General features: G+C 38.5%; 1 protein-coding gene across 4 annotated transcripts in view; it reads right to left on the bottom strand.

The window, feature by feature from the left end:
• The window catches only part of sorcs2 (sortilin-related VPS10 domain containing receptor 2), a 292,041-nt gene that overhangs the window by 43,446 nt on the left and 234,159 nt on the right, over positions 1-14,436 (bottom strand). For all 4 annotated transcript variants that reach the window (XM_029526352.1, XM_029526354.1, XM_029526353.1 and 1 more), the window contains exons 5-7: positions 12,496-12,569; positions 4,217-4,281; positions 759-877 (exon numbers count right to left, since the gene is read on the bottom strand). In XM_029526352.1, coding sequence (XP_029382212.1) covers positions 759-877; positions 4,217-4,281; positions 12,496-12,569 — 258 coding nt within the window. The remainder of the gene's footprint in view (positions 1-758; positions 878-4,216; positions 4,282-12,495; positions 12,570-14,436) is intronic.

The following is a 14,436-nucleotide window of genomic DNA, read 5'->3' as shown; positions in this document are numbered from 1 at the left end:
AGGCTTCTGCAGCTGCTGCAATAAAGATGCGGCATCAGCAGAAACATTTTGAAATAAACACATTTTCCAGAATGAAATGTCCAAATGCTGCGAGGCACAAAGTACTACGATGGCACATGCACGAAATTGTCACACAGTATATTGGGTTGTCAACTTAAGTGGAATTGTTACATATATTTATGGTTTACAGTTTGAGATGAATTCATTGAATCCTGGGAGGCACAGTATAGTGGTTTGAAACCTGTGCAGAGCCTGCATGCATGTTCGGACTGGCCCTGACCCCCAGATTGACCAGCTCCCTCCCACAGCAAAAAGATATGCACTTTATTAAAATGTCCCCCCCAGAACCCTCCATGGGTCAGTAATTATGCCCATAAAATAAGGTGAAGTAACTCACTATTGTAAATTTACATTCTGGCTCTAAAAATTCAGTTGTTTGCTTGGCAGACCTCGGAAAGAGTGAACATACAATCATTTTAGTCCTTCAAACTGAAGTGCGACTGTCAGCCTCAGCTCTCACACAACATTAACAAACCAAAGTCCTGCAGCAATCAGTTCTTTAAATTGGCCTTTGGATGTCCTCTGCCATGAAATCTAATGGCTTGGAAAAGAAAACATCTAAATTTACTTAGGCATATTACAGACCCTTAAAATAGTGCAATTACAGTAGTTGAATTTATTCACAATTCATCTTACAAGATGTGAGGACATTAATTAGTGCCTTTTCAACAAGTTACCACTTAATTTTCCACGTTTACCTTGACAAAAATGTAGTCATCTTGCACCAACAATGAGTTGTAGTCAATTTTGCCAAGGAATTGAGCTGTCACCATTTTGTCTGAACAGTTTTGGATGAGACAGGTGACATACAGGTAACCTAGAGAGACAAAAACAGCACATAAGGGGTTAAAAATGTTGATAAAGGTGAAAGAATAAATGCATGAAAAAAAAATGCATTTGCATAGGTTTATATAGTGAAAACTGTAATAAATATGGTATAGAATATCATCAAATGTACCATGAAGACTTTAGGGAATATATATATATAATTTACATACATTTTGTCATATAAATATGAAATTTTACTTATTTCACTTTTTTCATGAGTCCGAATAGGAATCGTATAATATAGTTGCTTTTATCTTGGAAAATAGACTAAAGGCTGTTGTGAAGCTCTGCCCAGCAACTCTCTGGGCACCAGTGACTTCCACCCTCCTTCTCTTCTCACCCAGAACTGACAGCAGAAGAAATGGTCTCCCTAAACAAACTCACCAATGCACACAATTTTACCTTACCTTACCTGCATACACTCAATCCTGAATTTGACTGTTAACGTATATTAACATATGCAACATAAAAAATTTCTAAGCTCATTTATATTCAATATACAAAACTGACAGTTATAAATCTTTCTATTAATCTAATTATATGCAGATATAACAAAGCCTGTCTCTGAGGCTTTTAATAATTTATGCTTTTGTCTGAGTGAGCCAAAGGATTTGGGGTTTGGCTCCTACTTATTAGACTCGATTGAGCACAACATTAGGGAGATAACTGTTTACTAAAGGGGCTCACTTCAGGGAACCTTCCTACTGTTTTTAAAAAGAATCTGTTTGACAACATAGTTTCTCTTTGGAATAATAGCACCAGAGAACACAATGGCATGACATGACATCACTTCTTTTTCTCATCTTGGTATTTGTTCAAGAGGCATCTGATCTAACAAATGGCCTGGCTGATTAATTTAAAAGCCTAAACGCTCAATCAAAGCTGCATACAGAGGGGAACCCATTAAAGCACTATTAGATTGAACTAAGTGTTCTTGCCTATGGCACAGGCACATCTTTGTGAGATTCTCTTGTTTTCAGACACCTGCAAACATACACATTTCATGCAGCCATGCAGCAACAGGTCAAGGAAAACTGTGATTAACTGTGTTTTGTTAATAAAGAACAGCAAATAATATATTTTGACTGCAGGGCAACCATCACTTAACTTGATAGTGCTAAGAAATCTGGAAAGTGTTTACTTTGTGTGTTTGTTTTCACAGGTATGTCCATTTACGTCTCTCCCTCGCCAGTAAAAAGTGACAATGTTTGCATGCTTGTGTGTTTCCTGCTCATCAACCTCCCTAATGACACAGACACACAAACACACTCCGTGCCAGCCTCTCCGTATAAATGATTCATCGACCACCTCCATTTCTCTGGAGCCCTGTCTCTCTAATCAGCTGGTGATCCTGGGTGCAAAGCCCTCCCGTCGCCCAAAACACAGCATTATCATGGCTCATCTCCTCTGCAGAGTCTTCTTCATCTTTATGTCCTTTGCAAAATGCCACCATTTAACCTTGGTCATGCCCTGTGATGGCAGGGCACAAGGTGAACAGATTGCTTTGGCATGCCTGATTGCTCCAGCCCCTCCTGAGTAACTATCTATCTGGGCAAAGAAGCAAGGAGAAGACAAGGGAGGTGATTTGGAGAGAAGAGGCAATGTGGGGGGCATGTGGCCCTGTCTAGCCCCAGGAAGAGGTCTCAAGCTTGGGCAACTAGCCCAGGCAGACAGTTTCTCTGATTGACCCTCCACAAACACAGACAGCCTTGTTTGGGCTGACTACTTTCACACTGCAGGCAGTATGTTTCTGTGTGAGAGTCTCCTTAAGACAGGGGCCAGAAAATAAGTTTGGCCTCTGGTCAGTTTTTTAAAATACACCATCATCAAAAGCTTATTTGTACTGATTGTATTTATACAAATGCTAAAAGAATTGACTTTGATGAGTTGCAAATTTTGGCCCATAGTCACGTATAGGTGGGGGTGATCTCGCAAAAAATTATATGAAAACATATTCTCATCAAAGCCCCGACTGGAGCATGATTTGTATATTTGAATCACCTTGACATTTCTTTGGTTTCTCTGTTTGTTGCTACTTGTCACCCACAATGCTGCCTTCAGACTTTTGATTTAAATGTAAGTAACTGTTACCAAATTGGCTTCCACTTTCTGTGCCTGCAGGTGGGTCTCACTGCAATGTGACTAGTGGGCCATTGTGGTCCACAGCTGGCACCAGTGGTACTTGTTTCACTCAAATGGAGAAATCATACATGGGAGCAGCACCCAAACCTCTTAAGTGAGGTATTTTAGTGTGGTACAGTTGTTTGCCTGTCTGATACATGATACTATCTTCCCATCCTACATGTTCACGGAAATACTGAAACAAGCCAAAGTTAGACGATAAACAGAAAAGTCTTCTTGTATTAGCTCCTCTACTTCAGTTTGTTTCTAATGATAAGTTCAAGAATCTCAAAAAAATAAGGAGATTCACTAAAGGTTTACTCTGTCCCTCAAGGTCATAACACAGAGTGACACCAATTTCTGATGGTTAAGTAAAGACTACCATAAACCTGTAGCGAGTCCATAAACCACCCACAATGTACCTGTTTCCACCCTGTGGATGTTTACATGGCCCCTCACACGCCTCAACACCCCCGCCTGCCAGGGCATCTGCTCGAGTGAGTCACAGCCAGCTGTGCTGTCCATTAATAGGACTGCTACTAATGGACCACTGCACGTTCTCAATCTTTTAGGTTATGGACATTTCAAGTTAATGAACTCATTTAGATGATCAAGTTATTAAGCTCTGGACAAACAGCAGATGGGTTACTGTTCTATGTGTTTTGCTACTACATACTGTTAAAAAGGAGTTGAAATGCTATATTTTGAAGCTAATTGCAATTAATAATTCAGTCATAGTGACATATTATGGGTTTGAATGCAGCATAATCATTTGATATCGCACGTGGTCATCAGGCTGGTATTTCTGTTTGTCGACCAAGCATGGGAACTCAGGTTTGTTAAGAGTGGAAGATGGCGGTTGAGTTAAAGTCCAGAACATACATGCATTACAACGACAAATTGACAAACAAACACAATCCAAAATACACTCACAATTTTTATTTTTTACTATGCCTGCTTGCCGGTCAGCTGTTGCTGCCCCTGTGACCACTCACTCCCCTAATAAATCTCCAATGACTCCACACACACAAACATCACTTCCCAATCCTTTTCTGGTACCTCTATTGGTTACTAAAAAGGGTTATTATTGTCTGAAAATCTGGTCTATCTTTAATAAGTCTTTACTAAGTCACACTAATGTACTTTATAAAATGTGTGACTGAGCCGGACAGCATCATGAGATAAATCAGCAGAAACATTGCAGTACCTCCACTCGTATCTTGCATTTCCATATGCACCAGGTCGGGGTCCACATCTACACCAGATACAGACCTGGAAGATAGAAGATGAACGCGTTAATCAATCATGTTTACAACTCACATAAAATGAAATCTAACTTTTAAAGAAGAATCTAACAAGAAATGTAGATCTTGATGCAAGAATATCATTAGCCTTTGTGGTTAAAAAGGTATGGAGTTCAGCATTACAGACAGGTAATAAGTGATTTGCTAATGCTAACCACACTTATCAAAAGGTCTGATGATTATTCGTTGCAACACTCATCTGTTGGTGTGTGAAAGCGAGAAAAATCGAAAAAGCTCTACTCAGAAATTTTATTTACTGTTGATGGGGGTTATTGATAGTCAGAGATCCCAAAAGTAGCTCAAAAGTATTGTAATAATATTTGAGTGATTCAAAAGTAACTTTTGAGACTGGATCAATATTGACGATTCCTTCACCTTAGGCTGGTGCTGTGTTAAAATTTAACTTCATGATTGCCATTAAAATTTTAGTTAATAATACATATTTAATATTGATATATGTTTTAAATATGTTGTACATTTCCAAAAATAAACTGGTTATGACACACAGAAGAATTATTTAATTATTGACATTAACCCTTCAGAGATGCATAGCCTCGCAACTTCTGACTCTTTTGCCTAGGACTGGGCATTTGGGCATCATGTACAACTTGACAGGAAGTACATGGATTAAAATAATATCATTACAGTCACATGAAAAATTTTCATCCCAATATATGAGAAATGCCATATTTAAAACTGAATCATTTCTTAAATGCACAGTGAATGAATCATAGATCACAACATCCAGGTTTTGTTCCATACCCTTTGGTTCTTTCTGGAGGGTGCACTCAGACATACTCAACTCCAATTACTTAAGAGACGCCAAACTGGTTAACTGAGCTGTACACTCCAATCTCTGCTCTTTGAATTGTAAACTAACTAGTTCATCTGATTAGGATTGTCTACTGCAGTCTGTGAAATTTCCTCAGCTCAATAAAGACAGAATGGAGATTTAAAAACACATTACTCCGCCTATAAAGAAACTTTACAAGCAATTAGCAACCCCTGGAGGGATGGCGGCAAAGGAAGGAAAGCTGGGTTGTAGGAAATGCAGAAGGATTTAGTACTGAAGCTGCAGGACACTTCAGTTTACTTCACTCCCTCTGTGTGATTTTTTTCAACTAACCCATGACAATAAACAACTTTTCAAAATTGATTATTTAGAAATACCTTATGTTATAAATTACATGATGTTGCCTTATATTTAAATTTCGCAACTTATCCTTTCATAGCAGGCAGTGCAGCGGCATGGAAGTTTGGGCTGTTGCCTCACAGCAAGAAGGTTGTGTGTTCCCCTCACACTCACAATTTAAAGTCATGGACAATTTAGTGTCACCAAGCAACCTAAACATGCATGCTTTTGGACAGTAGGAGGAAACTGAAGTACCTGGAGGATGCCCACGCAAGCACACCTAACAGTCTCAGAAAATGATCTTGCAGGAAGATGCAGCCACTGCTTTAAGGTTTTGCTAGCACTGTGCTTGACAGGTGTGTGTCTTTGCTCTGACAGAAGGAATAAGGGTGAAACTTAGCAGGTGAATGCCGATCAGAGTTTTTATCGATAAATATCTGCTTTGAGACATTTGACCCAGGGTTTGAAGGGTCTTGGTTTTTTTTAAATTACAGACAATGGTCCAATGTTAGAGGGCCTTTTCAGGTTTTTTGACCAGTGGGAAAGGGAGTATTTTGACATGCCAAATGTTTAAGTGGCTTCTACTCACTGCTGTTAGTATAGCGACACAGTGGCTCTGAAACTCTTGAATTTAGATTATCCTGTTTGTGACATGATGATTAATAGCAAAACACAAGAAAAGATTATTTTTATGTAAATTGTTCAGATATGCAAGCTCTGTATTCATGAAAAACTTGCACCTTTTGAATGGGCTCAAGTGTTTGTACATAAACAAAGAGTTGGCAGTTAAGTAAGGGGAAAGAAAGAAAGGACTGGGAAAGTATCCTGATAACTAAAACGCCCTGTGCTTCCTGTTGAAGTGTCCTTGACTAAGGCTTTGGACCTCAGCCGTTTCATTAAGTGCAGGATTTCTCCATATAAAAGTATTGCCTGCACACTGGAAATGCAAATGTCTGAGAAGAAACCACATCCGCACCCACAACATGTCGTTCAACTCACATTTTGGTCAATTAGAGCCTCATCAAAGCCTGACTGTGTGGAATTTTCTTTTACTGTGGCCAGCGCAGTAAAAGAAGTCAGAAAGACATGGGAAATTAAAAGAACGACAGACTGTTAAAGGGAGATAGTGGTTTTGATAGATAAAAATGTGAAAATGGCTTTTGAGGAATTAAGAGAGAAAGTGCAATGTGTTCCAAAACATCCTTTCTGGAATTCAGTTTCATCCCAGAACTGGTTTTGCCATTCAGATATGCTTTTATCTAAGGCATTTCATTTTTAATCACCAACTCACAAAACAGCTGCTTCTGTTGTCAGTCGTTGGCCAGTTCAATTTCAAAACTGCTCAGGCTTTATTCACAAAAAAAAAACAAAAAACTTACAAGCAAAAAACAACAGCTCAGGATCAAAGAAACAAGGTCCACTAGAACAGATTTGGCCAGTGTTTTGAAGTGATTTATATGCTATGGCCTCCAGACCCTTGCTCTCTTGTTGCTTTTATGGCTGGTAGGCCACATAGACGACTAAGACCAGTGCCAGCGACCAGATTCCTTCTTTCCTCTAACCACACACCTTTAAAGCCCATGTATGCACATAAACACACTTTTATGTTTTATTTTTTAACTGACAGCTTTTTCAGAGCTGGTTGTAACTTAATACTGACTACCTTAGTGTTTGCTTCAGGGAGTTCTACCTGAGCCAAATAAAACAAAACAGTGTGTGGTTCAGCTCAAGAGAAGCAAGGATCACATGTACCTTAGAAAATAATCATGCAATGACCCACTTTGGTTGATACAGATCTAGCCAGAAAACTCAGGCAAAACAGCTGACCTGATGATCCAATGGGCTGCTAGATGCGTGTTCAACTCCTGACAACCTGGAAAAGTTACAATTGGCTTTCTCACTGATGATTCTTGCCTCAAATATGGGTATGAAGAGATAACCTTCACCCTTTTAGAAAATAAAGAAAAAATATCTTTCATAGTTTTTTCATGCCTTGGTGTTTTTCCTCAAGTTACCATTATCTCCACATATTCAGAATCCTCACAACCTAAGCTAATTATACATGTCACTCAATACAGACCATTCGCTGTAACAAACAAGAAAAAGAAAAAAAAAATAAATAAATAAAAAAATACACATTTAAACGCTCTAAAATAGGGGTCTCCAAACTACTGTAGTGGCCCACTTAACGATCCCACACAATCCCTTTAAACGTGACCTATTTTTTAACAGGCACAGCGCCAGATTTTTCTTTTTCTCCCAGTGCTAAGGGCGAGCTTGACCAATAACTGGGGATGCTAAGAAAATAATAAATTTTCGTGATTTCAGTTATTTTATAAAGAGCTCTAATTTTTTCAATAAAAGTAACGGATTCAATGTCACATCAAATGTATCACAACCAGCCTATGAGCGCAACGTCAGGAAAAAACTCACCCCTTATTTTATAGGAGGACGATGCGTCTGTTGTTATACTTAAGTGCACGAGTCTATAATCTTTTTTTTTTCTTGATCACAAAACAATCCATTGCAAAGGACTGTAGGCTAGCTAGCCTTAGTCTAATGCGTGAGTATGAACAAAAAGACCCACTCCCAGACACACTCACACAGGTTATAGGGTAGGCTACACCGTGGGTTTACAAGTGTAGCAAAAACATGCAAGCAGGGTTTGTATTGGAGGTACCGTGGTAAACACGTGAAGACTTTCTATTTTTATTTTTTTTTGGCAAACCAACAGGTGGTGCCAAGGCCAAGCAAAGGGCAGCTGCAACAAATGATCATTATAATCTCCACAATAATCTTGGCTGTTGGCCCATATCGTTTCCTGTTGTAGACTCACCCTGACCCCCACCACAGACAGGAAAGTTGATGTGGCCTCCACCGAAAAAAGTTTGGGGACCCCTGCTCTAAAACATCACACAAAACTAACCCAACACAAAAGTTCCACATGTGTTTTGGTTGTTTTAGAGGTGATTAGAAGTTTCTAATTTTATCTGATTAGGAGTGCTGCTCAATCTTTTTGAGCAGTAATGATGAAAAATCAGCTCAAAAGGCTCTGAGGCTCCATGAAAAAATATAGGATTGATACCAGAGACTTTGGATATTCAAGTGTAACACATCTGGTGTATGTTTTATCAATGCCAGTTACATAAAGGCAATTTTGTCCGTGGAAAGCATATCTGTTACCGAGTTCCATGTTTGTTTGTTTTTTTTTTTTTGTCTGCTCAATACCTTAAGCTATGTTTAGCAATGTCTTAGTCAGCGTTGGTGTTGGACTACAATATCCACTAGATATGCAAGAATATTCAATATTTTATTGAACCGTTCAATATATCCTGTTCAGTTAAATACACAAAGGTAAATAACAACATTTTGGTACGTTTCAACCCATCACAAAACTTTATCAAAACTGAAAAAGAGAGTGGAGAGTAAACGTGCAAACATGGTGAGTGAACGGGAAATTTGAAGGGCGCCATCCTATTTCAACACTGCGGTGTGGGATAATTTTGGATTTAGTGTTAACTACGATGACAACGGAAAAATGACAGTCAACATACAAAGCACGGTGTGCAAGCATTCCTTTGCTTTGTACTTCTTGTACTTCTTTTGTCTGACCTCCTATGTTTGTTTACATTTGGAATCACCATATTACCCTCCCTTAATAACTCACACCAACAACGGATATCTTGAATTTAACCGATTAGGTTTTGTTCACTTTCCTATTTTTGTTGACCCTCAGTTATAACAATAAGCTTCCCAGTGTTTTTTTCATTTATAGTAGTACAATTTGCATTTTGTTAAAGGACATTTGACCTCATTCTGTCATGGTTTTGGTTCTATGTTGGGGTTTGAGTTTTTTGTCATGTTTTGAGTTCTGTGTGGTGTCTAGTGTTTGGTCTGTGTCACTTCCTGTTTTATTTTGAAGTCCTGGTTCTGTCGTGTTCCCCGCTACTTTACTTCCTGGTTGTTATCCACTGTTAATTGCGTTCCCTGCCCTAATGTGCCCTGTGTCTTGACTAGTCACCGTGTATTTAAGTCTTGTTTTCTGTTTAGTCTGCGTGAGATCCTTGTCTTTTGTCACTTGGTCGCTTGTTCCTTTTATTCTTGGTGGTGTTTTCGCCTGCCTTCCCTCCTTCCTGACTTCTGCCTGTGTCTCTGCCCGTGTCTCTGCCCGTGTCTTTGCCCATGTCTCTCTGCCTGTTGTTCCTGTCTGCTGTCTAAGCCTTTTGTCTGTGCTTGTCTACCTGTTGTCCCTCCGTCTCGGTTATTTTGTAGTTTTGGTTTTGTTAATTAAAGTCCTATCTTCACGCCTACTTGGTTCTCTGGCTCCTGCGTTTGGGTCTTCATCCACAAAACAACACCATCCCTGACACATTCACCGTTTGGGCACAAACAAAACTACAAACAAACAAAAAGTGAGATCTCATATAGAGATAGCAAGGTGAGTATGAATCACTCTCAACCTGAGTTTGTGAACTGTTGGTGTTTGAGTACACTCTGATGGGATGAATAGGGAAGATGAGTATGGAAGATGATGGGGGGCAGTGATGATCATTGAGCAATGATGGAAGGGGACACGGAGATTGGGAACCAGAAGGCAGCGGGATGGAGGACATTTTAGCAGCTCAATCCAGTCTGTAGATCAAGCTCAACACATTTTGTGCAGCCTGGTTGTCACTAATAGTCCACTTTGTGTGTCTCTTTTTTTTAACCCTCCTCAATGATGCACAACCACACAATATCCCCACATATGTAATAACATTTTGACACACACATTTATGCGTCAACTCAACATAATTTACACAGCTTAATGAAATTAGCTTACTAAAAACAGAGCCGAAACAGAGCAACTTTATAAAACAGCGATTGTTTCTGCTCCAGCAAATAAACTAGCCAACCATTAGCTTAACATCTCATCTCTCCATTACACAGTATTCAAACATTTCAAATAAACATACATTTTGTAATATAATCAGGTTATGAGTTTACCCCGTTTTTTTTTGTTTGTTTGTTTGTTTGTTTTTTACATAATAAAGCCACAATTCTCCACGTTTCCTTTTGCTTTTGTGACATGGTAAGTAATTAAGGTCTTCAATTCTTCAATTCCATTTACGTGACTGGTAAATGTGACTGGTCGGCAGCAGCATGGCAGTCGAGCAACTTCTCTTCCAACTGTCAACAAAACTCTTCTGACAAAGCTTTTCTGCTTTACTCAAAGTTGAACGCTTGCTTTACTTTTCTAAACACGAGCTTCGTACTGATGCCGCTAATATTATGATTGAGAAAAAATTCACCAGTAAGAAATTACCAGCAATCGGTATCAGTAATCAGAATTGAATATTTTGTGAAAGCAATTGGTATAATATTGAATCTTAAAAGTGTGGTGTCGCCCATCACAACTGGTTACACAAGCAGCTGAGAGCTAGGCCTCTGGATGAGACACTCTGATTGGCTGCACATCATTCACTGGAGCCAATTGGAGTGTCCAATGTAGCAACATGGGTCTATATGCCGATTTAAAAGCACCGTAGAGCTCTCATATTGGGTTTCCTTTTGCTTTTGTGACATGGTAAGTAATTAAGGTCTTCAATTCTTCCTAAACCCTCTTCATTTCTTCAGCTCTTTTTAACAGCACATTGTGTGATTTGTGTTACTGTTGGTATAAATCACAGGTGTCTCAGTGTGTGCACCAGCTCATTTACTACCACCAATGAATGGAAACAGAAAGGAGCTTGCAATGTGAACCTCACAAAAAAAACTGTGGGAACTTAATTGTCATAAAATGTAGCATGTTGGGCATTATGTTACAACAGATACAAACTAAGTCGAGAGGGAAAGAAGATGTTGAAAAACAGGAGATTAAGAGCAGGCTGGAACATGACACAAGATGAAAAAGAGAGTGAAGAGAAGGAGTATTGGAGAAGATGGTTTTCAAGCTGTGAAATATTGCATTTGTGCGGTAAAGTCATATACTTCCAGCTGCTGTCGGAACTTTTGTGCCTCTGCAACAACAAAACTATGATGAGACTAGACTATAAAAAGGTCTGCTACATAAATTCCAGTGCTTACATTCAGAATTCAATTCAAAGTCCTAGATTAAGAAAAAACTTTTTTATTATGGCAAACATAAAATTGCTTTATTTGCATTTTCGCTATCATCATTGACATCATTTTATTCTAGCTTTTAACGCAACAAGAGCAAATGTCTGACAAAGCTTAATAAGTAGTTTTGTCATGGTTTTCTGCATTCTACATTCTATAGACGAAAATGTACATAAATGTAAAAATCATCGCACTAATCTAGGAACAGAATTTAAACTATTACAGTACTATATACAGTAAATGTTTGAAATAGGGTTTATTTATTTGCTTTCAAATGACCAGATACATTTTTCAATTGTATTAAAATGGTTAAGCGTTAAATGGGATTTTAGCCAGATATGACTGTCTGTCTGTCTGTTTCTCTGCTTCTCTAAAAACACCTCTACACTGTCCAGACAGTCCACCAGTGCGCAACTCCACTGGTTGTAAAATAAGTCAAATTGTACTGAAGTCTATTTGATAATGTTCCTACTAAGATTTGATTCATTAGTTCAGAAAATGTTTTCTTAATGAGTTCATGGTCTCAGTGTGTAATTTCATGTCTTGAATACAACATGATGGCCTAATGATGATCCCATTTAGAGGAAAACTGACCATAAAGCAGGGGATAAATTAGTGCTTGGATACTGTCTGATTGACAGATTGACACTCTTTTTTCACATACATAATAGCATGAAAGCTGGCAATTTTACTGTAACAGTATTAAGATTCCTACAGTTAATGTGGGTCTTTTGTTTACAATCAAATGCAGCATATAACATTACAGTTATATATATACAGTTATACATCAAACTGCATTAAACTGTAATAAACTGTAATGTCCAACCGAATCATCTTTATAAGATGAAGGATAAATCCTCTTCCTTATAACATTACAAAGAGAGACTCCAAACATTGAACTAAAGTCCAGAAGTTTTGCTGTTTAATAATGAGAAATAAAGTTTAACTGACCAGAAGATTCTGTCCTTGGTCACACGCTCCTGAAGCAAAGTCCACTTGCGGCCCAGGTCTGTAGAGGCAAAGAGCTGGATACAAGAAGTGCACAATTAGAGATTCAGATAAAGTCTAAATAATTATATTCTGAACAATGGAAGAAAACTTAGTCTATTAGACAAAACACCTGGTGAGGCCATTTTCTTGCAATATCTTTGTAATGAGAAGTTGTTATTTCATTTTTCAGCTATTCCTCAAAAAACATGTTTCTGATATCATTCCATTAAAATTTTTTGGTACCTTTTATACCTAAAGAAATTGGAATTGTTTTATTGTTATCACAAGCTTCCATAAGTGGGTCAAAAGTGAGCTGCAAGCATTTCCTTTCGAGTCTGATGGGAACCTGTGATTCTTATTAATTGTGTGGACCATGTCAGAAGTGTCAACCATTTTACACAGCACGAATCTGAAATATCTGCCAATCTCTGAAATTCTTGGTCCTCAGATGATGAGGAACAAGAATTTCATCCAGTTGGAATTGTCTGTCATCCTCTGAAGAGGACATCCAACAGAATGAAAGCTCGCAAGGGCCCTTATTGGAGCGAGTTACCTCCCACCCAGAGCACAAAACCAAGCCATACTGAGAAGTTAAGCACCACAACAAACTGTGGATGAAAACAGCAGAGAGAAAACCATGAACCAGATGGTTGGCGCCTACGCCTTCAAACCATACTTGACCTCACCACCCTGAATGCCTACATCTTTTTTTTTTTACCACCCTGAATTCAACATACAGCTCTTCTTTAAACAGCTCTCAAAGGAGCTTGTCACACCACAAATGAGCTATGGACTAAAAGTTGCCCACAAATCCAAGCCCTGATCATTGACACAATGGAAAGGTGTGGGGTGACACAAGCCACAACCCAGACACAGGAAAGAAGCACAGAAGAGCAACTGGCAGCAATAGGTGTGTGAAGTGCAATCCAATCCAGTGCAATGATCAAAGCCAAAAACAAGTAGTTTGTCGCAACGGCATACAGTGTGAAGACAAGAAAACAAAACATGGACATTCACCCAAAGAACACAAAAGAAAAAACAACTGTCAATGACTGTTACACACAAGCACGCATGTACATGTACAAAATGGATGTTGAGATTTTTCTATTGCCTTTCTATGTAATATTTGTTTTTTCAATTCAAAATCTTCTAAATCTGTTACTAAGTGAAAAATTAACATGTTTCAAATAATTATTGTGTGGACCAAAATATAATACAATTGATTATTCTTAAACAAAATGAAATAAAAACATATTGATCCTTTTACAGGTTATTTTTGACCCAATTATTGGAAGAGTGTATTGTCCAATCACGCCTGCATCTAAGGGTTAATAACATCTGTTTGTGTGTGTTTGTTTGTAGTGCATTTGCTGTTGTAATGCATTTATTGATTCCCTCACATGAAGGTAGGTTTACATCTACTGTACGACATAAACTCGTTTTACGAAAACATGGCAGTATAGTATAGTATAGCAAGAGTTTGCATTAGAAGAATCATTAACACTGTCAGCCTCTGCCAGTTACCAGCTAACAAAAAGCGTAAAAAAGAGAGAGTGGCTGCCTACACTATCTATTGATTTTGGTCACAGGATCCATATTTGAGTTTGGGTCTGACACAGGATTAAATTTGTGGCTGAGTCTCTCCTATCTTGATTTCCACTGCTTGCTAAGCTAGAGTTTGAATTAACATGATTAACTAACACTGTGTCAGCCACAGCCAGTTACAGGCTACCAACCAAGACTCCTGAGTCTGAGCCACACTAAAGCTCAGAAATGTGGCCAAGCATTGATACACTCAGTTTGTTTTGGGTTTCTTTTTTTACATTATTGTAAATGAAAACAATTCAATTCAATTTGCTCTATTAAAACTATCCAAAGTGTAAGGTCTGGGGTGGGGCACAA

The sequence above is a fragment of the Echeneis naucrates genome, chromosome 18 (genome assembly GCF_900963305.1).
Source record: "Echeneis naucrates chromosome 18, fEcheNa1.1, whole genome shotgun sequence".
Taxonomy (NCBI): domain Eukaryota; kingdom Metazoa; phylum Chordata; class Actinopteri; order Carangiformes; family Echeneidae; genus Echeneis; species Echeneis naucrates.
This window is presented reverse-complemented; position numbering and strand designations above follow the sequence as displayed.